General features: G+C 40.8%; 1 protein-coding gene across 2 annotated transcripts in view; it reads right to left on the bottom strand.

Moving 5' to 3' along the window:
* The window catches only part of LOC121419443 (midasin-like), a 142,468-nt gene that overhangs the window by 20,570 nt on the left and 95,722 nt on the right, over positions 1 to 26,176 (bottom strand). For both annotated transcript variants that reach the window (XM_041613920.1, XM_041613921.1), the window contains 2 exons: positions 17,528 to 17,737; positions 9,887 to 10,059 (listed from right to left, as the gene is read on the bottom strand). In XM_041613920.1, coding sequence (XP_041469854.1) covers positions 9,887 to 10,059; positions 17,528 to 17,737 — 383 coding nt within the window. The remainder of the gene's footprint in view (positions 1 to 9,886; positions 10,060 to 17,527; positions 17,738 to 26,176) is intronic.

The following is a 26,176-nucleotide window of genomic DNA, read 5'->3' as shown; positions in this document are numbered from 1 at the left end:
TCATACTTTGTCATTTACGAGGAATGAATTTATGTCTGGTTCTTTTTCTTTATCAAATACAAAATGATTAGGTCCGATTACGATCACGATCGATTACGGCAATACGTAATTACACCACACTTTTATACCGAGTTTAGCTTCAAAATGTCCCCTCATTTTATCAAGAAAAAATATATTTATGTTAATAAAATATTCTTAAGTTGATAACAGTTCAATCAAAGACGTGATGGGAGCTATCATAGTGGATTTTAAAAATATATTGAGTGGAATTCTCTTTGTGCACAATCACTTACCAATATTTTTTTGTTTAATTTTATACTTAAATCTATGTAGTCATCGCACTTACGCATTGCATATTAATCTTTTTTTTTACCGAACTTCCGAACCAGGCCTTTGCATTCGGTTCGGTCTGGAAGTGCCAAGTTCGGCGAACTTCCGTTCGGTTCGGCGGTTCGGCTGCAGCACTACCCTAAATGACCTTTGACCTTGGTCATGTGACATGAAACTCTAATAGGATGTTCAGTAATACTTGATTAACCCTATGGCCAAGTTTCATGAACTAGGTCCATATACTTTCTAAGTTATGATGTCATTTCAAAAACTTAACCTCAGGTTAAGATTTTATGTTGACGCTGCTAGCGCCGCCGCCGTTTGAAAAGCGGCGCCTATAGTCTCACTCTGCTATGCAGGTGAGACAAAAACCTTTTACCGCCTGTTTTTATTGGTATGTTCCAATCAGATTCTGCATTTCATAATTATCCAACTCGTCAAATCAAAAACTTACACATTCCGCTTTGTCATTCAACATTACTTTATAATTATTCATCTTCTGTTGGGGTACGTGAATGGAATAATCTAAATTTCGATATAAGATTCAGTACTACAATAAATCGATTTAAGTGTATGTATAAAAAAACAATATTTGATAAAATGTTGTCCATAGCGGAGTAGGATACTTATCTCTTCATCTTCTACAGTTTTCTTTTTACTCGTTTACTTGTATCACTCTCTTTCCTTTTCTATTTTCTCTATGATTTCGAGCTATGTGTTTGCTGTGTATGGATTAATGTGTAGATGTACATTAGGATGGGTATGTACGTGAGTGAATGGGTGGATCTGTGTATGTGTACAGACTATTCTTTGATATTTTACATGTAATTTTTATGTAGGGCCCAGTTTATAAGCAGTTTTGCTTCTTTTGGATCTCGGCAATTTTTTTTTTTTTCAATGGATGATTTGTATGATACTTGATGTTCATGTACCTTGTTGAATTTATATGGTCAAATAAATGAAATGACATGAAATGTACGGGACATCACATTTTTTGATCTGCAGATAATGCAAATTATATTTCTGTGGAAACTTGTAGTGCTAACTTAATGTAAACATTTGAGGAAATAAATGATTTCGAAAATTAATCAAGTTAATTATCTGGTGTCCAACAGGCAGTGTCCCGTACATCACAATTTAGCATATGTTTTTAGATTCTAATTAAGAAAAAGTTGAACAGTTTTCTTCACAATTTTGAAAGTTTTAATTTATATTACTATACATCCAAAAATTAAAGTGAATTTACTGAATTAATTTCATGTTTAATTAAGCTTTGTGACGTACGGGACACACCATAGTATCTCTAATTAGGGTTATTTTTCAATTAGGAGCAAAGATAAAGTAAACTGAGATAAATAATATTATATAAGTGGTTGAATATTGGTGAAATGCTGATAATCAAGTTATAATTTGTAATACATATAAACAAGGGTGCATATATTAGCAATTTAGCATACTTGTTAACATGTTATCAATTAAATCTTTCATAATTACAAGGTCATAAAGTTATTTTTATGTTTTGTTAAGTCAATAATAGAAATATATATCAATCATAATAATACATGCATAAGCTTACTTACTTTAGTTCACATCCAGTTAATTATAAATTTTGATGAAATTCACTTTTCCCATTCGTTTAACACATGCAAGTATTTGCAAGACATCCTTTATAATATTTATAAGGTCGTAAAGTGTTTGCTATGTTTTATTTCAGTGTATGCTATTAAAGAAATATATATAAATCATAATCCATGTAAAACTTAACTTACTTTGGTTTACATCAAGTTAATTACAAATTTTGATGAAATTTCACTTTCCCCATTCGTTTTACACAGATTTTCCGTACATCACAGTGCGGATGTTTATATTTTGAGCTATTACATAACAACAACGAGTTCTATCATTTCATTCATGGCTAATGAAACTTGATAAGATACAAGATGAAAACATGATGAGAGATTTCCAGCTTATTCCAATTCACAGATTTAATGACAAACTTTTTTTTTTTAATCTGGTCCCATACGTCACAGCGCATATTAATTAAGATACATCGTAAATGGAATTGTAGATCACTATTTTTTTACTGAATAAAGAGGGCACAACTGGCCTTCCAAAATCTAGATTCTCTGTTGTGCATTTATTTTTTATGTTACACAACTTTAAAGTCTCTGTCCCGTACGTCACAAGTCAAATAGCTTGGACCTGCCCTATATCGTTTTGACTGATCGTGCGCATTGAAATCGCAGTCAGTCAAAACGTCATATCACTTTTTCCCTATGGTGTGTAGGGAAAATCTAAGTCGCTCAAACCGAACTTATAAAGCATGAAGCTCTTTTGTCAGATTTTCTGCGATCCTTACTTTTGTGTAAAAATAAAGATGCCAATGTCAAACAATTTTCATGGTCTTTCAAACCATGTATTTTTCAAACAATGAATATATTGTAAGAATGGGGAACTAAGTCTGAAAATTATAGTAAACTCTGAAGTCGATTTTCTGTGAAATGGGTATGCACGTCATGTGTGTTACCACGGTTCCAAGGGCCACCAATTATTTGGTCTAATAACCAGTTAGGCTACTTATTTAGTATAAATATGATCTAATGACATGGCTCACATCAGGTCTAATGTCCATTTAGTCTAATACAAATGATACATTGTGATTTTACATCATGCACTTTTGGTAATGGATTATAAAGAAACTTAAAGGTATAATTTTATTTTAGTCATCTAAGAGACACCACACATTTATATGGGTGATTCTTGAAGAGGGAGTAAACTCTAAACATTTATGTAGTTTGGGAGCAGTCATTCTTCATTGTGTTTTTTTTTCTTCCACAACCTTTCCTTATGTAGGTAAAGGTCTCTCTTTTTTCTATCTATATCATTCTCATTTGCTCTTTATGTCTTGGTTTTGTTTGCTTGCTCTTCATACAAATTTTTATTTTCATGGCTTATATATATTAAAGCATTAATTACTAAATTAATTGGAGTAAGCATCTATTCTTTCCCCATCCCCTCTCATTTACATACATGTACATGTAAAGAAAATGGACAATATAATGCCTAACATTACAATGTACAACACGCAATACATAATCATTTTTTGGCAAAATTAAATTTTTACAGTATTAAGAGTCAAAAATGAAAAACAATAACAGAAATAAACTGTGGGTATGAAGGCCTAGCCTAACATTAGAACATAAAACACGGAATGCAAAATTAAATTTTTACAGTATGAAGGGTTAAAAATGAAAACAATAACAGAAATAAACTGTGGATATGAAGGCCTAGTGGGAATATTAGCAGGCCATTAGCCCAAGTGGAAATTAGACTAAATAATTTTAAAAAGTCATATTTAGACCAAGTGACATTCAGACTAAATGGAAAATAGACAAATTGGTAATAGACAAAGTGGAAATTAGACCAACTGCATGTTAGACCAAATACAATAAAGAGCACATGAATAAAAGACCAAGTGAGGATTAGATCTAGAAGATCTGGTATTAGACTAACTAGTATTACACTAACCAACAAGTAGACGTACTAGGTTTAGTCCAAATAAAATTGGACTAAGTGGCAATAAAATACATTAGAATAAATGGCAATTAGAACCTTCAGTCCTACAACATCCAACCACATCCTTTTATTACTCAAATTAGGAAAAAGAATTATTAGCAAATGATCTCTAGTTTCAAACTGTGGTATCAAACTAAATAAAATAAATTTTCAATTCATTCTGACACTATACAACACAGCTATCTTACACAAAATGTTAATTAAACCCTAAATCAAAAGAGGGTTATAACGATTGTAGAACAACTTTGATAATTTTGAGTTTACTTGACTTATATACAACATAAATCTGCTACTAGTTTTCAACATATATGACACAACCACAAATGCACAAATACTCTAGATGATGTCTTTCTATGATTAGTATCACAAAAATTGGTTACTAACCACAGGGCCCAACCCAGAAATAAATGGTTTCATATGACATTCTCAAACATTATCAGACATAGCTTAAATTTCATTTTCAAAATCATTTAGTTTAGTCACTTTAGTTTATAGGATAAATCTTCCACCTTTATTAGTCTTTTCCAGTCTTGTTAAAGAGCAAATTCACCCCCATGAAAACTTCATATCAATAAAAAGAGTACCTTTTCTCTATCCTACTCTCTCCTCAATCTTCTGATAGTATCAATTGTATTTACCCCAGTACATTCTCTCTATCCCACTCTCTCCTCCATTCTTCTGATAGTATCAATTGTATTTACCACAGTACCTTCTCTCTATCCCACTCTCTCCTCCATTCTTCTGATAGTATCAATTGTATTTACCCCAGTACCTTCTCTCTATCCCACTCTCTCCTCCATTCTTCTGATAGTATCAATTGTATTTACCACAGTACCTTCTCTCTATCCTTCTCTCTCCTCCATTCTTCTGATAGTATCAATTGTATTTACCACAGTACCTTCTCTCTATCCCACTCTCTCCTCCATTCTTCTGATAGTATCAATTGTATTTACCCCAGTACCTTCTCTCTATCCCACTCTCTCCTCCATTATTCTGATAGTATCAATTGTATTTACCCCAGTACATTCTCTCTATCCCACTCTCTCCTCCATTCTTCTGATAGTATCAATTGTATTTACCACAGTACCTTCTCTCTATCCCACTCTCTCCTCCATTATTCTGATAGTATCAATTGTATTTACCCCAGTACCTTCTCTCTATCCCACTCTCTCCTCCATTATTCTGATAGTATCAATTGTATTTACCCCAGTACATTCTCTCTATCCCACTCTCTCCTCCATTCTTCTGATAGTATCAATTGTATTTACCACAGTACCTTCTCTCTATCCCACTCTCTCCTCCATTCTTCTGATAGTATCAATTGTATTTACCCCAGTACCTTCTCTCTATCCCACTCTCTCCTCCATTATTCTGATAGTATCAATTGTATTTACCCCAGTACATTCTCTCTATCCCACTCTCTCCTCCATTCTTCTGATAGTATCAATTATATTCACCCCAGTACCTTCTCTCTATCCTACTCTCTCCTCCATTTAGTAGTGTTGTTAACTGCAAAAAAAGGGGTGAACGCTGCATTTTTTTAGTACAAATGTCCCACTTGGCACAAATGTTCCTTGAGTCAAAAGAAAAGGATTTATCCAAAGAGACATGCTGTATCTATGCAAATAAGCAAGTAATTTGCATAAATTTGCATATTAGGTCGATATAGTGAAAACAAGTATTTAAGAATATATATTTAACCAGAACTACCCTAAAATTGGAAATAAAGACTTAGGGTAAGAAAGGGAAGAAAATTGACATAAAATGATTGAGGTATCCTTGTTTTTTATTACCTAATTTACATAAATTATGCAAATTATAATTTAAAACAGAGTATTTTTCTAATGAATCCTTAACTGTTTTATAAATAACAGCAATTAATACACAATGTCAACATTCTACATGAAAGAGAATATATTAGCAAGAAAAAACCAAATCGATATGCTTCATGACAGTATTAGTGTCTCAATTTGCTTAGAAAGAGGGCAAATATGTCAAAATGTATGACGTGATATTGCGCTAAAACAAGACCAAAACAACCTCTATGTCACAGTCACACTCAGGAATCGGACAATAAAGCGATCAATGGTATGTCATTCGACATAACACAATCTCAACATCGGCTTCTCGTATCGCTTTTGTTGGTGTATCTGCCACACCGTAATCTATGGGATATACGGGCAAAATGCATTTCGGTATCGGTAAAACACTATTAATTTTATTTTATTTGTTTTTAATTTGTTTCTCTTGGAAAATTTACTAGAGACATTGCTTAGCAGATTACTGCTTTAATGAAGCTCTGGCACATGAATCACGACGAATGTACCCCACCTCAATCCATATTTTAACTTTGTTAAAATATATATCTTTTGGAGACCCCGAAGTGGCAAAACTGCATCCCCCCCGCATTCCCGCTACTTTACAAAACCTGTTTGACTTGTATTATCGACTTGGAAAAAGAGAGATGTATGAAACATCAGTTAACATGTTTCCTGAAGATTTTTTTTTTATTATTTAAGCCTACGTCCACGGGATCCCTCCTAATTTACCCCGTCCCCTCTCTGTATTTCGACACTAAATAAAAAAATATTGTGTTTTAAAGCCACCGGCAAGGCAAATTGCGTTTTTGGTATAATAAAGCAACTGTTATATCTATATTTCATATTTATCTATATTGATATTATTATTATCATTACTATTATTATTATTATTGTTATTATTATTATCATTATTATTGTTCTGCAGTTTGTAATAATGCTCTAGCACAGTAAAGGCTACAACCCAACAGGAGCATGCCTAGGATACCCTTTCCCCTTTTGGTTTTTATGTATTCAAAAATAGTTTGTCTTTAGAACTCTTAAAAGATTACTTTTGTTTGTATTGATATCCTGGAATAGATTGAGAAAATACTCTACAACTGACATGTAGAAGAGCTGTGGTATATTGAAGAAAAGCCACACGTAAGCTCTAAAATACTCAAACCCCTTTATTGATTCCACTCTATGTTAAATCTAAATATTTTTATAGCCCATTCGGAAGAAGGATACATTTCTACTACACACAGTAAAGCCTCTTTACTTTCTCCTCTTGAAAAAAAAACATAGAAGGCATTGTTTTATATCGCATAAAATGTTTTATATCCAGTAAAATAAGTTTGTGTACATGATGGAGGCCTGTCGAAGTGTCCCAACCGTTTATTTTGTTTTGACAATATATATTTAGAATATCGTCTAAATGAAGCCCTCATCTGGAAAAGGGCACTTACTAAAGGCAGCATCTTCATTATATAGAGGAGGCCCTGGTACTTGGAAGCGGGGGCTGAAGCCCCCGCAAGATTTTCCAAAAGGGGGGGGGGTGCTGCGTGTGTTAGTGCAATCCTTTTTGTTTATTTGCTTGTTAAATTTCGTGATGTAAATTCTTGATGGGGCACATAAGCATATTGCTTTACGTCTCAACATCCAAGTAAATCCAAGTAAAATTTGAAAAGCAAAAAAGGTTTAATGTAAAATTTTGGTCCCAAGAAATTTAACAAGCTTCAGCCCCCACTTAATAATAATTATAACAATATCAATAATGATGAATGTAAATATAAAAATATAGATAAAAAGTTGCTTTATTATACCAAATAATGCATTTTACCTTGCAGATGGTTTTAAAACACAATATTTTTTTTAATTTAAAGTCGAAATACGGGGAGGGCATGGAATAAATTTGGAGGGCTCCCGTGGGCGTAGGCTTAAATAAACAAAAAAACAAGTGGAATACCTCTGGCCGTCTCACCTGCATCACGCGGTTCAATAGCAGCAGTGCTGACTTTGAAAACTACTCTAACTCGCACAAGATCTTCAGTGATACATGGTTACTCTTATGTCCACTTTTTATGAACTAGACCAATAAACTTACAGAGATATGGTATCCAACAAAAAAACCCAACATGGCCAAAGTTCATTGACCTTACATGACCTTGGACCTTGATCATGTGACTTGAAACTCGCACAGGATGTTTAGTGATACTTGATTACTCTTATGTCCAAGATTCATGAATCAGATCCATAAACTTTCAAAGTTATGATGGTAATTCAACAGATACACCCAATTCGGCCAAAGTTCATTGACCTTGGTCATGTGACCTGAAATGCACACAGGATGTTCAGTGATACTTGATTACTCTATTGTCCAAGTTTAACGAACTAGACCAATAAACTTTCCAAGTTATGATGGTAATTCAACAGATACCCCCGATTCGGCCAAAGTTCATTGACCCTAAATGACCTTTGACCTTAATCATGAGACCTGAAACTTGCACAAAATGTTCAGAGATGCTTGATTACTATTATGTCCATGTTTCATGAATCAGATCCATAAACTTTCAAAGTTATGATGGGAATTCAACAGATACCCCCAATTCGGCCAAAGTTCATTGACCCTAAATGACCTTTGACTTGGTCATGTGACATAAAACTCACGCAGGATGTTCAGTGATAATTGAATAACCTTATATCCAAGTTTCATGAACTAGGTCCATATATTTTCTAAGTTATGATGACATTTCAAAAACTTAACCTCAGGTTAAGATTTCGATGTTGATTCCTCCAACATGGTCTAAGTTCATTGACCCTAAATGACCTTTGACCTTGGTCATGTGACATGAAACTCCAAAAGCATGTTCAGTAATACTTGATTAAACTTATGGCCAAGTTTCATGAACTAGGTCCATATACTTTCTAAGTTATTTATGTCATTTCAAAAACTTAACCTCAGGTTAAGATTTGATGTTGACGCCGCCGCCGTCGATAAAAGCGGCGCCTATAGTCTCACTCTGCTATGCAGGTGAGACAAAAACTTTCTTCAGGAAACATGTTGACCGATGTCTCATACATCTGTCTTTTCCAAGTCGATTATACAAGTAAAACTGGTTTTGTAAAGTGGCGGGAATGCCGGGGGAAAGCAGTTTTGCCACTTCAGGGTCTCCAAAAGATATATATTTTGATAAAGTTAAAATATGGATTGAGGTAGGATACATGCGTCATGATTCATGTGCCTGAGTTTCATAAAAGCAGTAAACTACAAAGCAACGTCTCCTGTAAATTTTCCAAGAGAAACAAATAAAACAAAATTAATAGTGTTTTACCGATACCAAAATGCATTTTGCCCGTATATAATCATAGCTTACGGTGTGGCAGACACACCAACAAAAGCGATACGAGAAGCAGATGGAAGCTATTGTGTTGAGATTGTGTTATCGCGAATGACATACCATTGATTGCTTTATGGTCCGATTCGTGAGTGTGACTGTGACAGAGGTCGTTTTGGTCTCGTTTTAGTGCAATATCACGTCATACATTTTGACATATTTGCCCTCTTTCTAAGCAAATTAAGACACTAATACTGTCATGAAGCATATCGATGTTTTCGCTAATATATTCTCTTTCATGTAGAATGTTGACATTGTGTACTAGTTGCTGTTTTTTTTAAACAGTTCAGGATTCATGAAAAAATACTCTGTTTTAAATTATAATTTGCATAATTTATGTAAATTAGGTAATAATAAACAAGGATATCCCAATTATTTTATGACAATTTTCTTCCGTCTTACCCTAAGTCTTTATTTCCAATTTTAGGGCAGTTCTGGTTAAATATATATTCTGAAATACTTGTTTTTACTTTATCGACATAATATGCAAATTTATGCAAATTACTTGCTCATTTGCATAGAGACAGCGTGTCTCTTTGGATGAATCTTTTTCTTTTGACTCAAGGAACATTTGTGCCAAGTGGGACATTTGTATTCAAAAATGCAGCGTTCAACCTCTTAACAAGTCTACTAATTCTTCTGATAGTGTCGGTGGTATTTACCACAGTACCTTTTCTCTACCCCACTCTCTCCTCAATCTCCTGATAGTATCATTGGTACTTACCCAGGTATCTTCTCTCTACCCCACTCTCTCCTCAATCTCCTGATAGTATCATTGGTACTTACCCAGGTATCTTCTCTCTATCCCACTCTCTCCTCCATTCACCAGATGATTCTTTCTGTCTTGACATCCTTTGCTGTTCTACTTCATCTCTCTCTTTCCTCCATACTTCATAATCCCTCCTTTCCTTGCCGGTCATAGCCATTGACATTTCCATCTTGCTTCTGGGCGGACCATACTGAACATCATTTTTTTTAAAGGAGATATAATTACATCAACATATCATTCTAATGTAACAAATATCACATTTTTAGCTATAGCCCCTTTGCCTTTTCCAAAGACTTATATCAGTCTATTGGCTTTAACTCTAGAAGTGTAGCATTTTTTGCAGTCAAAGAATCAATTCTATCAAGGGATTGCTTCATAAAAATGCTGTCAAAATTATGCATGTCTTTACGAATGAGGGTTACATCAAGCCAGGAAGGTTTCTCAAATTCATTTTAAATCGCATCTAATTATGTTGATCAACATAATACAGCTGTTAGTGCAAAGCAAAGTATTTTCTACAAACAGAAGGAAAGTCATACTTCTTTGAAAATCAGAATTACTATTGACCATGCATTTTGTTACTGCATCACTGTAATATAAAAGAAATGTGGACATTACACCTTTTGTACACTTGTGTAGCCATAGCATAACCTAACTATACACTAATAACCAACTTCTATTCTTATTGAAACTAATGTACATGTATATTATTCATCAAACATTCAATATTACATTTATAGCCATGATAGGATTTTTTTTTCTCCTCATTTCAGTTTTCTTGTCCTGTACAAATTAATGCAGTCTTGAAAAGAGTCAGAAACTTTTCAGTTATTACATTATTCATTCTGCTTCCATGTCACTTTCAAAGTAGATAAAGTTTCTGTTAGTGATAGAACAGGTAGCTATTCTACACATGACTTTTCTTCCTCACTGTACACAAACATGAAAAACAAATGTGTGGATCTATGTACTTTAAAAAACATCAGTGCAATAAAATTGAAACAGAACATACAATTTTACATATTGCTATTGAAAGGAAATGTTCCAAATTGATGTTAAAGTGGTGTTTGTTACACAATCTGGGCAATTGATCACATATAATGATCAATCTAAACAAGCTATTATCAAGAATTAAGCTTCATCTTATATATATTATATCTCAAAGCAAACTACCAAGTAAACCTCTAATATCTTTGAAAATACACTTGATTGATTGCTTTAACTTATTTTCTGTTTAGTTTTTATTTGTCTCCTCACACTTACATGATTGCTCTAGTTTATTTCCAATGCTCAAGAGGTTGCTTACCTGTTGTCTCCTTACACTTAAGTGATTGCTCTATTTTATTTCCAATGCTAAAGAGGTTGTTTAACTGATTGCTTTAATTCATTTCCAATGCTAAAGAGGTTGTTTAACTATGAAAATACTTACCATGATTTTCTTATTTACGAGATAACTGGATATACTCATTTGATTTGCTAGTTCATTACAATTAACTTGCACGCCGAATAAAAGTACACAATTTTTCCTGCGCGCGCAGCATCTCCCTACGCATGCACTATCCCAAGATCATCACGCAAATAGGCGTCCATTTCCTCTTAAGAGCCTGAACGCAAGACATGTTGCCACGCAAGGCGAGGGGTCGGTGGGAGGGTTCAGACGAGTATATCCAGTTATCTCGTAAATAAGAAAATCATGGTAAGTATTTTCATAATTTACTATCAATAACTGGGATATACTGATTTGATTTGCGAGACCAACACGGATTCAACGTGAAGGGAGGCATGTCTAGGCTAAGAAGTGCGTAAAAAATAGGGAGATGAAGACACGAAGGCCGCTGCCTTAAGAACAGAGGAGGCACATAAGGCCTCATGCGAAGTAAAGTCCTTAAGAACAAGGAAGTGAAGGAATAGAAGATCGTCAAAAAGGCGGTCCTCAAGATGTCGAATACGACAATTCCAAAGAAAGAGCCCAAGAATAATGATACTAAAGTATCATGGGCCCTCGGCCTAGTGTCAGAAGGAGAACATCAATACCAACTGACTTGATCGTTTCAACAATCCAGAGTGAAAAGATGTCTCGAGAAGCTGCCGCAAACGGCTCTGGCGACAAAACAACCAACTGCACAGATTTGGGAATCGTCTGAAGAATGGCAAAACAAGACAAGGGTTAGAAGTCACACCTAATCTAAGCCAATCCCGGCAACGGTCCGGGAGCAATGCATAAGAATGCAAAGCTTTGTACTGTAAATGGTTACATATAAACAGATACAGGAGGGATCTCGACTGAGAGACAGACAAAAGATACCCTGAATACCGACCCAAGAGGGAGTTAGTCAAGCGTCAAGAACGACCGACAGGTGCCATGACGGACTAAGCCATACAAGCTCAACGTTTGAGAAGAACTCAAGAGTTTGTAAGATTCCGATTTTGTTGAAAATTTCAACAAGAATCGTAATTGGAAGACTGAAACTTGTACGTTTCAGTAAGTGACCAATCAATCAATCTGAGAATGCAACAGCGGGGCTAATAAAAGCCACGGTCAAGTCACCGGCTTAATAAATTAAGCCAATCTGCAACCATGCAAACGTAAGGAATGCGAGATATCTCAGAAGCCCCTGCGTGGGAGAAAGCGCCCAGAATTCGATGTCTGTCTCAAATGTGTGAGGGCAGAACATCTGCAGAATTCTGATAGAGAGCTGTGGCAGGACGTTTCTAGCGGTCCGACAAGGACCTGGAATGACAGAGAGTAAGGTTGAAGAAAACCACTCGTAAGGCAGTCAATGTGTCGGGAAAAGCGACTGAGTGCCATCCAGTTAATAAGAAAATGCCACGGACCCGCTGTCTATGTAGAATAGAACAGTCTGGTCAAAACAGCTCAACCGGGCATGTCGGAGAAAAAACGGGGCACACATCACAACATAACAAGTGTGATAGACCGAGATCCTCTTTCTCCCGTACTAAATAAGGCACCCGCCCGAGGGTGCAGCGCCCGCAGCGGGAGAGGTGGGAGGTGGCTTGGCTGAAGCCACCATCGCCGAGAGGGCCCGCAAGGCTAGGCTGCGATGGATGTCCGCTGAGCGGAGCAATCCCTAGCTGCAGCAAGCATACGCCAGAGGTGAGCTGGCGAACAATGTCTCTGTCATGATCTTACGTGTAAACGACAATCAAGAGATGTTGGTCAAGAAAATGCTCTGAACCAACAGACATCGCCAGACATGATACCTCAACAGATACGTTCCCGACGGAATCGAGTGAGGTAACAACGGCCCTTTCCTATCAAGGTTAGGGACAGAAACTGGCTAAGAGTGTCTAAGTCCTTGCCTGAAGAAACAAGCGGAGGAGTAAGGCGACTTGAGGAAAATAATCACCAATATGTCCCTCAGTCTGTGATGAGAACCAGATGTTTATGAAAACAGCCACAAGGCCTGGTTTCTCTGGTGATCGCAAGGTGATCCGCCGGCGCCGGATGAAAGCAGCATGCGAGGCGACTCGAGTGTGCCGAGTGAAAAAGCTTCTAAATAAGAAGAGGACTCGACAAACGGGCACGGTAAAAACATCGACCGTAGCCCACTCCACACAAGGAGGAAACGGCGGAGACGCCCGCAAGCTTGACCCACATAGAGGGCAGTCTATAAGTCTATAAGACTGTTAGAGCTCGACCGATGGTCTGGCGGCGTACAGTTTGGTGTAAACTCGCCGACCCGGCACGGTGGGTGCGCCCAGGAAGTAGGCATAGAAATGCCGACAGAAAAGCCTGGGGCTGACAGAAAAGCTGTGAAGTCAACAAGAGGGGTATCTAGCATATAAATAGCCGATTCCCTCCAGGTGTTCGGTGCGGGTGCTGCCGGCGGTGTCCGGGGGGACTACCGATGATGGCAGCTCGGGCAGGGCTCGTACGAGCCGCCCCGAATACGAGACAAAATAGGTTAAAATAACCATAATGCACCGGGTGGTGAAGGCATAGCGATTACTAAGCACAGGAGAACTATTAATCACCGTGACATTCAGATCCGATATTCATGCTCTTAAGCTCGGAGAGCTACGAGATAGTGAGACATACCGCTGAGCGGTGATGGTGCTAATATCGGAGTCGCCCTCTCTACAGCGGCGATCGCTGGAGGACGGGTGCCTGTTCTAGCCCTGACTCTAACCTTACAAGAGTAGGAGTTAAAAGTAAAGACAGGGCACCCTTACTTTCGAATAGAAAGTGAGGTTCAGGCCAAAAGCTGACGGTCCCGTCGCCTGGGCGGACGGTCCGCGGGTGTGATAGCTTGCCCTCTCAAAAGCAGCCAAACATTCTCACGAGAGGACGGCATGCGGTATGTAAGAAATTCTTACCTCCAATCTACAGGTCCGCTTAGAGGGTAGAATGGAGAGAGTTACCGCTGAAAGAGCCGTCGCCGTACGTGAAACTTGACGTAGAGGGCGAATTCGGGAGTACCTGCATAATAATGGGGGATACCCATGCAGGTAAACTCGCCGATGTCTCCCTGGAGTGCGGGTTAACGGGAGAAATCTCAATCCGCTCAATACCCGACACCGGCTGTAGCGGCGGTTTTATAATGACGGAGAACATGAGGGTAAGAACCCGTAATGCTCAGGGACGTATAGATGCAACCTGTACGGATGCAGCGTCTAGCCGTCGGTCAACGAGAACTTGCCGACATGTTGATGCTTGAAAGCCGAACGTCGGAAGTACCTGCATAGAAACGGGGGTCCCCGTGTAGGTGTACAGCGTTTCAATAAATGCCCTGCGTGAGAGGGCAGGTGACTGCTTGAACCGCACAGAGTTTAGCACGGCGGCTGAAGCTGATATTAAGCATGGGGAAATTACCTGCACTACACGTGGGTGTGTGAAGCAACATGAGAGTTGCGACACCTGACCCACAATTATCGGGAGTCTGGTGACATAATGGTGGGCGACGCCCGTATGTCGATAACACCTGTGTATTAGCGGGGATTTCCCTTGCAGGTGCGTGAGCCGGCGAATCATGTCATGATATTGCCGGTGACTCTCCGAGGTGTGAGATGGCGAATGTCTGCTTGACCTGCCCGCTGCTCGACACGGCGGTTTTAGCTGACATGGAGCATGAGGATAAAGATCTGTGATACTCTAGGGCGTTCTGTTGTAACATGAAGTTACGACGCCTGGCCATCGGCACAAGAATCAGAAAGAAAGGTCTGCCCGCAAAGCGGGATTAGCGACCTAGAATTTCTTCTTCTTCTTCCTCTTCTGTGCGGCCCCCGCCGGGGGCAGAAGAGAGCACAATTATCGGGAGTCTGGTGACATAATGGAGGGCGACGCCCGTATGTCGATAACACCTGTGTATTAGCGGGGATTTCCCTTGCAGGTGCGTGAGCCGGCGAATCATGTCATGATATTGCCGGTGACTCTCCGAGGTGTGAGATGGCGAATGTCTGCTTGACCTGCCCGGTGCTCGACACAGCGGTTTTAGCTGACAGGGAGCATGAGGGAAAAGATCCGTGATACTCGAGGGCGTTCTGTTGTAACATGAAGTTACGACGCCTAGCCATCGACACAAGAATCAGAAAGAAAGGTCTGCTCGCAAAGCTGGGTTAGCGACCTAGAATTTCTTCTTCGTCTTCGTCGTCTTTGCGGCCCCCGCTGGGGGGCAGAAGAGGGCACAAGAGACAGGGAGGGGGACGTGATATCTCGCATGAGAAAAGTCACCCAATCTGATCAAGCCGTTCAGGCACATGAACGCAATTTCATGGTTCCACCTTTAAAGGGAACGTGGACGCGATTCCACGGTTCCACCCTGATCAGTTAATCGTGAGATTGACGGGGTCGAGCTCACGTGTCTCTAGCGACTAGGGGCTGGTAGCCCTTTGCTAATGCTCCCTGACGGAGGCTGACAAAGCATCGAGCCTAGTCTGTGCCAGGAAAAGAGTCCCACGCTCTTAACCCGGACTTGTCGGACCCGATAGCCCGTGAGTCAAGCAGCCCTGGAGGAGTGAGGTTTTCTATACTAGTACAACACTCCCCAAATAGGTTCAGGTCCCGTGGAGGGAGCCTTGGCTATCACCTTTCAGGCACGTGGCCGCCGCGCCACAGTTCCACCCTCTTGGGCACGTGGACGCGACTCCACGGTTCCACCCTTCTTTTTCCAGGGCACGTGGACGCAAACCACGGTTCCACCCTATATAGAGCCCAATGCAAAGGGTCTCGCTCTCTTGCCCTCATACTCACCGCCGCTGATCACAGGGCCAATACCATGTCTGGTTCTCTCCCAGCGGCAGGTTGGAGTCATCAAGAGATGAGTCGAAGAGCTCATCTACCTGGTAAGTTCTTAATCTGAAAGAACAAAGTAGGGGCGAAAACAGAGAGGGGGTGGAGGGGTGGGTGGACAAGAACGGTGACAAAACAAGATCCCTTCCAGAAATTATTAATAATAAAATTAATAAGTCAGGTAATTAACAGGACCACCTTCTTAAGCATGAGTTATGAGAACAAAGTTAAGAAGCTCAAGTGCGAAAAAAAACAAAGTTTTTTTTTTTTAATTAATTACACGAGCGGGCAGGGCTCGACATGACGTTAATTAATTAAAAACAGAAAACATCTAAGTCCAAGACGAAGAGCAGGATCAGCTAAGAAAAAAAAACATGAGGATTTTTTTTTTTTGTTCTTTTTGACAAGGCCGAAAAAAGAAACAAGTAATAGGCAGCAAAAATGACGCCCTAAGCTGATCTGAAAGGAAGTAGTAAGGGCTCACTTCCTTTAAACTGGAAGCCGAAAACTAATTAGCGAAAACAAAGACGCTAAAAAGATCAGGAGGGCTTCCCAAAATTTTAAGAGAAAAATTTTTTTAAGACAAAAAGTCCAAAAAAAAATTTTCAATACAAAATAATTATTAAAATTAATTAATAATTAAACAATTAACCAAAAGGTTAATTAACAATTGATCAATTAATCAATTAAAAGATTGATTGAAACAAAAGAGAACAATCAACCGACTCAAAACAAGAACAAGTTGAAAACAAGTTTGAGAACGAAAAAAGGGCGACGCTCCTACCTGTCCAGCATAGCCTAAGCTGTGGAGAGGGAAATAAAATCAATTCAATTCAAGACGAGGCAAAGGAGCAAGTCAAGAATTAAAAGAATTACAATGAATTATAAAGAAAGTGAAGCGTCGCATTAATGCCCGCGGCACGCAGGAGAGCGCGGAGCTATGGGAAAGGGAAGCTGAGCAACCCGTCTGTGTGAAAACGAAACTGACGGTTCGGACCTCACAGAATTTAAACAAGAAAACGTGAATAAATAACACGAAAGCTCCACGCAGAGTAGATAAAAATGAAATCAATCAGAAGCCGAAGGGCAAAGGATTGAAATAGGTAGTAAAAATATAGATAAATATGTCAACAACGGACACTTTAAAAAGGGCGAAGTGGGAGTGTACTCAGCTACGTCTGATCACGGCGGCAGGCAAAAGTAAAAGAGGAAATGGACGCCTATTTGCGTGATGATCTTGGGATAGTGCGTGCGTAGGGAGATGCTGCGCGCGCGCAGGAAAAATTGTGTACTTTTATTCGGCGTGCAAGTTAATTGTAATGAACTAGCAAAACAAATGAGTATATCCCAGTTATTGATAATAAATTGATTGCTTTAATTCATTTCCAATGCTAAAGGGGTTGTTTACCTGCTGTCTCCTAGGAGGCCTGCCTCTACTTCTTGTCATATTAGATCTGACATCATCCATAGTAGGTCCTCCCCAGTTCCTTGGATTCCTTTTGTTATTATCATGTTGGTCATGGTGTGGTACAGGTCCAAAGCGTTGAGGATCATCTAGAAAGCCTTGTGATGACCGTGGGTGTTGGAGCTGACTAGCATCTTCATTCCCTGCTGCTTTCTGCCAGTGCAGAGAAAGAATCACTAATTAATTTTATGTCATACACAAATTTAGCGCCTCTGACAGTCTGGCCTGCATCAAGTGATTCAATGTAGCAGCAGTGCTGACTTTGAAAATGACTATTGAATTATTATTTCATTTGACCTTGATCATGTGACCTAAGACTTGTGCAAGATGATCAGTGACATTTGATTACCCTTGTGTCCACATTTCATAAGCTAGATCAATAAATTTTCAAGTTATGATGGCAATTGAAAAATTATTCAACATGGCCAAAGTTCACAGACCATAAATGACCTTTGACCTTAATAAAATGATCTGAAACTCACAAAGGATGTTCACTGATACTTGATTACTCTTATGTCCCAAATTTCATGAATTAGATCCATATACTTTAAAAGTTATGATATTAACCTTGGTTAAGATTTTATTGTTGACCCTAAATTACTTTTGACCTTTGTCATGTGACTTGAAACTCGCAAAAGGATGTTCAGTGAAACTTGATTACTCTTATGAACAAGTTTCATAAACTAGCTCCATATAAACTGGACGCACCAAAACAACCTAAGATGCGTGGAACACATGGTGGTCAAAAGCATAAGACAGTCATCACAATACCCTATGTGTATGATCTCTCAGAGAAGATCAAGAGGCTCTTTCTGAAACATGGCATTACCACTGTGTTCAAAACCTCGTAACACCTTGAGACAAAGATTTGTGCATGTAAAAGACAGAGTTCTCAAAGAGAAACGGAGGAAATGAGTATGGTATCAGATGTTCTCAAGAAGATTGTGATGACTTCTATATTGGTGAAACTCAGCAATCTCTGCGGGCTCGCATGAACCAACATTGACTCAGCAGCTCTGAAAGCATTCCAGATTCTGCGGTCTACACCCACATCAGTTCTGCGCCATTCCATTAAAACAATCAACCTTTTTGTATGTCTAACCCCATTTTTTTTTTTAAGTCTTACTTCAATTCATAAACTGACCAAGTCAGATATCAGAGACAAAAAATTCATGAAGGCCCCACATGGGGGTCGGACGTACATATTTTAAAGAATTGTAATTTATGAATAAATTTTGCATAAATTAGCATGAATAATTTTCAACTCAAAATTTCAAGACTATGTGTAGAAGTTTGGTGAACCTCATGAAGCTTTACCAGAAGGAAGTAAAAAAAATCAAAATTAGTCAAATAAGGAAGGGGAGCAGTTTATGTGATTTTTTTTTAATGCACATAAATTAGCATATTCAATGAGTTTCTAAATTCTGTTTAAAAGTTTTGAATCCCCCACCTAGTGCAATCATATTTATCAAACAGAATTGAAATCGGACTTGAAATGGCGAAGAAGAATCATTTTGAAATTTGGTCAACAAAGAAAGAACAAGAGGCATTTTCTGTTATTTATGAATAAACTTTACATAAATTAGCACAGATCATTTTCTCCTCAAAATTCTGTGTAAAAGTTTGGTGAACCTCATGAAGCTCTACAAGATAAAATAAACAAAATCAAAATCAGTCAACAAACAAAAAAGCATTTTATGTGAATTTTTAAATATATGCATAAATTTTGCATAAATTAGCATAAAAAATTTCCTAGTCAAAAATTTCAAAATTCTAAAAAAATTTGAAAAAATGTGCAGAAATTAGCATATTCAATTAGTTTCAAAATTCTGTGAAGTTTTGAATGAAGCAAACAGAATTGATATCGGACTTGAAATGACGAAGAAGAAGCATTTTGAAACTTTAGGCGGACGACAGACGACGGACACTATGCCACGGCATAAACTCAGCTGGGTCTTAAGGCTGGAAGAGCTAACAAGAGGGTCGCTAAGGCGAGCATATAATACATCCGCCTGTAACATGAAAAATCGAGTCAATGGTCAAGCAAGCAAAGTGGAATGTGGCGACTTCACCTTTGACCTTCTGACCTCAAAATCAATGGAATTGCTTCGATCTATGCTAGTATCATACACACCAAATTATATGAGCCTAGGTTAAGTTCAACTAAAGTTATCCCGTTTACAAGGACTTCAGAAGAGTAAGATGAAAACAAGTCACTGTGATCTTGACCTTTGACCTCTTGAGTTGAAAATCTTTAGGCTTCCTGGGATCCATGCTAGTATCATAAATACAATCATATGAGCCAAGGTTAAGTTAAACTGAAGTTATTGCATCTACAAGGACTGCAAAAGGGTAAGATGAAAATATTTCACTGTGACCTTGACCTTTGGACCTCAAAATCAATCGGCTTGCTGGGATCCATGCTAGTAACGTACACATCAAACTGACCCTAAATTCAATTCGCATTTATTTCAATTTTGATGAAATATACATAATACAAAATTATTAACAAGCAAAAGTAAAAATGACACGGAACTGCAAACAAGGCATAAGCAATGTTGTGTCTCGCCCATTTGAGAAAATGACAAGAAATATCGCGATTTGCAATGGTACACAACAGACTTGTATTTAAGTTCATTGTGAAATCACTGGGATGGAATAGCATTTTTCGTAAGAGTCTTGCATGTAAACGTTAATGTTGACCTCAAAATGAACTTGAATCTTACCATGTGACCTCCAAACACAATACAGGTCTCCTAAGTACAGCTACAACCCAAGTTTGATTTGAAATTGACTTACGGATGCAGAGTTATGTGTCATAAGAGAGTCTTGCATATAAATTTTAATGTTGACCTGAAAATGACCTTTGACATTACCATGTCACCTCCGACTGCAGCATAATATGCAGGTTCCAGAAGTACATCTACCATCTAAGTTTGGTTAAAAAGTGACTTATGGTTGCAGAGTTATGTGTCATTACAGTGCCTTGCATGATAACGTTGACCTGAAAATGGCATTTGACCTTAACATGTGACCTCTGACTGCAGCATAACATGTAGGTTTCCTAAACATCTACCACCCAAGTTTGATTGAAAAGTGACTTACATTATTAGTTTTAACAGGCCAAAAGTGAAACAAATCTTTAAAATGGGTGTTGTGATGGTGAATGTGGCGATTGAGAATAAACATTTTATGGACATTAAGAGGTATTTTAAGAGGTAGATTCAAGTTTTCTTAACAGTGGGGCAGAGTGAGCATGATAATGACATCCCATGAAAATATGAAGGGCTTTTTCATCAATTTAGATAATTTGTCTAATTTTGTTCAATTACAATTTCCCCAAACGGCAACACAATAGTTAAGATATGAGAGCATGAAAGATTTGTATAGTAATACTAGTGCAGAAGATGGAAGGGAATATTTTAATTTACACAGGATACCAATACATTTAGATATTTTCTGAGTGATGTTTTGTACATGGGTTTCCCACTGCATTTTGTAACCTATATATACACCAAGAAAATTAACACTATTTACTCTATTAATTGGAATTTTGTCAATATTAAGTAGTAAATCATTTACAAATTAAAAATATGAGACTGCCTATGGAGAAAGGTAATAAAATTTGTTTTACTAGGATTTATTGATAATCTGTTCGCTTTGAACCATTCTGTTACTTTATCTTATTTAACATTGATATCATTTGTAAATTAAGATTGGAAGGTTGGTTGTATATTTTAAGTGGTATCATCAGACATAATGTAGTCATATTTATTAGAGGAATGTATTAGATCATTGATATAAATTAATAATAGCGGGCCAAGAATAGAACCTTGCAATACACTATGCGTGATATTAGAAAAGTCTGATGTACTATTAGAGAATTAGAAAGAATTACTATTGTGTAATGAATAACGTAACTGTATGACCTCATTTTCTGTTAAAGGATTTAAGAAAAAAGAATTGTTAAAAAAAACAGTAAGATAATCTTCAAAAGGAGTATCATTAGGAGAATGTTAAAAAGATTATGTTATCCGTCTAGAGCAGTTTATAAAATGTTGATTCAAGTCAGTTGCAATGTGTTGTGGATTATTATGAAAATACTTATGATTTTCTTATTTACGAGATAACTGGATATACCCATTTGATTTGCTAGTTCATTACGATTAACTTGCGTGCCGAATATAGAGTACACAATTTTCCTGCGCGCGCGCTGCATCTCCCTATTGACGCACTATCCCAAGATCATGGCGCAATTTGGCGTACATATCCTCCTGCAATCAAGACATGTTGTCACACAAGGCGAGGGGTAGGAGGGAGGGTTCAAATGGGTATATCCAGTTATCTCGTAAATAAGAAAATCATTGTAAGTATTTTCATAATTTACTATCAATAACTGGGATATACCCATTTGATTTGCTAGACCAACACGGATTCAACGTGAAGGGAGGCATGTCTAGAAAGTGCGCAAAAAGGGAGATTAAGACACGGGGGCCGCTGCTTTGAGAGCAGAGGAGGCAAATAAGGCCTCTCCCGAAGGAATGTCCTTTAAATAAAAGGAAGTAAAGGAGTTAGAAGAGCGCCAAAAGACAGCTCTTAGAATGTCGTCCAAGGCGACTCCGTTAAAAAGAGCCCAGGAAGTGGCGATACTTCGAGTATCATGGGCTCTCGGCCTAGTGTCAGAAAGGAGAGCATCATCACCAGCTCACTTGATCGCATCAACGATCCAGCGGGAGATGGTGTCTCGCGACGCTGCCGCATGCGGCTCGCGTGACGTGATAAACAACTGATCAGAGTTGCGAAGCGTCTTCGTTCTATCCAGATACCACTTCAAGGCCCTGACCGGGCACCAGACCTTGTCTTCAGAAACTGAGGAAAGATCTGATAGGGGTGCTAGGAAGAACTCAATCGGACCAGAGGAGGCAGTCTGGTTCTTGGCAATGAAAGACGGGGTTGGAATCAAGCGGACTCCACGCCGTTCCCACCAGATGTGACCGGGAGAAATGCACAAAGCGTGAATAGAGCTGCGTCTTTGATCGGATGCTACAGCGATAAGAAAGGCAGTCTTGATAGACAAATCATGCAAGGAGCTCTTGGCCAGAGGCTCAAAAGGAGGCTTAGCCAAGGCGTTAAGCACAGCCGGGAGGCTCCAGGAAGGAGCCAGACTTTTCTTCGGAGGTCGCTTTAGGAAAAACGCTCTCATCAGTCTAGAAAGAAGACTGGAATTAGAGACGTTGGAACCATCTGGGAATCCGGAATGAAAGGCGGCAATGGCCGACCGGAAGCCTCTAATGGTGGAAAACGAACGACCGATGTCGAAAAGGTGAACAAAGAAATCGTCAATGGCAGCGAGAGCCGTTGAGAGCCGTGGCAAACAAGTCTATTTCCAGGGGCCCCCAGAGGGCTTGGAAAGACTGGAATATCTCCGAGTGGAGCGACCATTCGGATGGTAGGCACTGGCCCCGGGACAAAAAATCGGCTATCAGGTTGTCGCTGCCTGGAATGTACGAGGCAATTGGAACGATCTTCGCACGGCGGCACCACTCCCAAAGCTCCGCAGCGAGGGCGTTGAGAGAGCTCGATCGGGTACCGCCCTGGCGGTTGATATAAGCCGCCACCGACTTGTTGTCTGCGCGAATCAGGACCGTTCGACCGACTAACCTGTGTTGGAAATGTTGAAGGGATTGTATGACAGCCTTCATCTCCAACACATTGATATGAGGTAAAGTGTGATGGAACGACCAAACACCCGAAACCATCTCCCCTGCACAATGGCCGCCCCATCCCGTAAGCGACGCATCTGTGGTCAGAGCGGCTGATGGGAGAGGGGTACGGAAGGGCTTGCCCTTCGCTACAAAGGACGTGTGTGTCCAAGCGTCCAGGTTGAGACGGATTTCCCGAGACAGGGGAATCCGGAGAAGCAGAGAGTCTGCGTTCGGTTTGAAATGACACAAGAGGTATCTCTGAAAGGGTCTCATAAGCAGGCGACAGTCCTGAAGAATGTCGACGAGGCTTGCCATGTACCCGAGAAGTCTCAACCATGTGCGAGCTTTCACAGAGCTGCGCACTCTGAGAGCGCGAGCTAACGAGTCAATTGCCTGAACTCTGTCCGGGCTTGGTCTGGCGATCTGGTTTGGCAGGTCTAGAACCGCGCCCAAATAAGTGGGACTGCGAGAGGGTAAGAGATCCGACTTCTCCCAGTTCACTATGAATCCCAGCTTCTGGGTGACCCGCAGAAGAAGGGATAGATGGGACAGCAGTTTGGCCTCTGAGTCTGCGACCAGCAACCAGTCGTCGAGATAAACGAAGAGTCTTAGACCTCGTTTTCTCAGGTGGGCGGCCACTGCGGTGACCACCCGAGTGAAAACTCTGGGTGCCGGGCGTAAGCCGAAAGGCATTGCCCGGTATCTGTAAGTTGCTTCTTTGAAGCGAAATCCCAACAAGTCCCGCGAGGCGGGATGAATGGGAATGTGGAAGTAGGCGTCTTTGAGGTCTAGGGAGGCAGCCCAATCCGATGCCTTCAGAGACGGAAGGATCAAAGCCAGTGTTTCCATTTTGAAATGGTCTGGCTGGATGAATTCGTTGATCATTTTCATGTTCAGAATCATCCTGAGTTTCCCCGAGCGCTTGGGGACGACGAAGATAGAGGAGAGACAGAGATGAGGACTGTCTGTGACCCTCTCGATTGCCTCCTTCTCCAGCAGATCACCGATCTCTGATTCGATGTACTGCTGATGAAGAGGGGGGACGGTCAAAGGGGCGGATCGAATCGCGCCGTGCGGGAAGGCCTCTATATCGATATAGTAGCCATCTCGCACGACGGATAAGATGAATGCGTCGTCCGTTATTTCCTCCCATGCAGGGAGGAAATGACGGCGCCGACCGGTCCCAGCGCTCGGGGAAACCCGTCAAAGAGACTGTTTGGGCTTAGCCGGAGCCTTGGAGGCTGACCGGCTGCCTCTACCCCGACCACCACGTGAGGCACTCACTGGAGGTCTAGTGCGAGCTCTGCGATTTGGCGGAGCGTGAGCACGGGTTGAGACGGGGGCACCACTGGACGAGAGGAAGGGCGAGCCTTGGAGGTCGACTTCTTCGTGGGTGGAGCCGTCGGACGCGAGGCTCTGAGGTCCTTGAGAAGCTCAGAGGCCTGCTTGCGTCCATTGATCTCTTCTTGTAGAAGAGATGCAACCTCGCCCCCGAACAAGTGTTTGTTCGATTGGGGGACGCCAGGAAGGAACTCGAGCAAGTCCTTGGGCGCAATGCCCAATCTACTGAGGACACGAGCTCTACGCGAATTGGATGCAGTAGTAGCTGCAGCAGCCAGCTGCATCCATAATTCGCCTACCAAGGACAGGAGTGCCTCGTCAATAAGGACACCGTCGTTGGCGGTTACTTCCAACTCGGAAGACTGTGCTCGAAGGCCGAGCAAGGCTCCGAGAAAGGCTGTAAGTCTGAGGGCTGAACGAGTCAAGGCCTCATACTTAACATCCGATTTCTCAACAGAAGCAAAATGGCTGGATGAGAAACGGGTCCCCAAACGTGCCCCGATGCGGTCAAGCTGGGGGGAGAACGTCTTAGGGGTAAAGAACGCCTCGGTGTCATCCTTTGTGAAGGCAAAGCTCTTGCCAAAGGATACCGGTTTTTATTCCCTGGGAGGCGGGCGAGCTGGCCTGAGCAGCCGCCCTCTCGTATGCAGCCTTGAAATCATTCGTGAGCGGAATACCCTGGGCAGATTTCCACAGCTGCGAGAAGAAAAGAGAACCCGTATCTCCCGCTAACGGCTCGTTAGCCGGATAGATATGCGGGAGATATTTGTGGAGGATCTCCATGGCGTCCTGGGCTGTGCTAGCCGACGGCTGGGGAGCCGGGCTACCGGGTGGATCGAGATTGGACTCGTCCCCCGAAACAGCCTGTTCCGCCTCCATAGAGGGGGAACAAACCCACGTCTCCACGCCGGGCGGGGCCCCGAGGGAAGCAGGCGCACGTGAGAGGCTCGAGTGGCGATGTGTGCCATGGCCGGGCTCGTGGGGACGGACCTCCGGGGGAGGCCGAACCTGAGCATATCGGGCGTAGCCTGCGTGGGTTCGAGGGCCGGCGGTTCGTGAGAATCGCTAGAGGCACCTCGGCGTGTTGGATGGCCGGTGTCTGCTTGATCCGCTCGGTTGGTAGTACCGTCGGCTGAAGCAGGCGAGCCTGGGGGTAAAAACCCGCAGTGCTGGAAGGCACTCTGGAGTAGCTTGAGAAGCTGAGAGGCCTGGCCATCAAAAGAATCAGAGGACAGACCGCCCGACGAAGCGGGACTTACGTCTGTGGTTCTCCTCTTCTTCTTTTTCTTCTTCTTCGGTCGCTCCGGCGCCGGAGCGGAAGAAGGGACAAGAGGCTGGGCTGCGCCTGTCTTCCTCTCCTTAGCTCTCCCACGGGGAGAGCTAGCCGGGCGAGAGGAGGCGTCGGCCGAATCTGACGGTGTCAGATTAAATTGAGAGTCCGACACGGTCGGACTCAGGTGCCTCTTCCGACCAGGGGCTGGTAGCCCTTTGCCGCTGCTCCCTTGCGGGGTCTTACGCGGCATCGAGCCTGGTCTTTGCCGGGTGG

Source organism: Lytechinus variegatus, chromosome 7 (genome assembly GCF_018143015.1).
Source record: "Lytechinus variegatus isolate NC3 chromosome 7, Lvar_3.0, whole genome shotgun sequence".
In the NCBI taxonomy this organism is placed as follows: Eukaryota; Metazoa; Echinodermata; class Echinoidea; order Temnopleuroida; family Toxopneustidae; genus Lytechinus; species Lytechinus variegatus.
The sequence above is the reverse complement of the archived record's forward strand: the minus strand, read 5'-3'. Positions and strand labels throughout refer to the sequence as shown.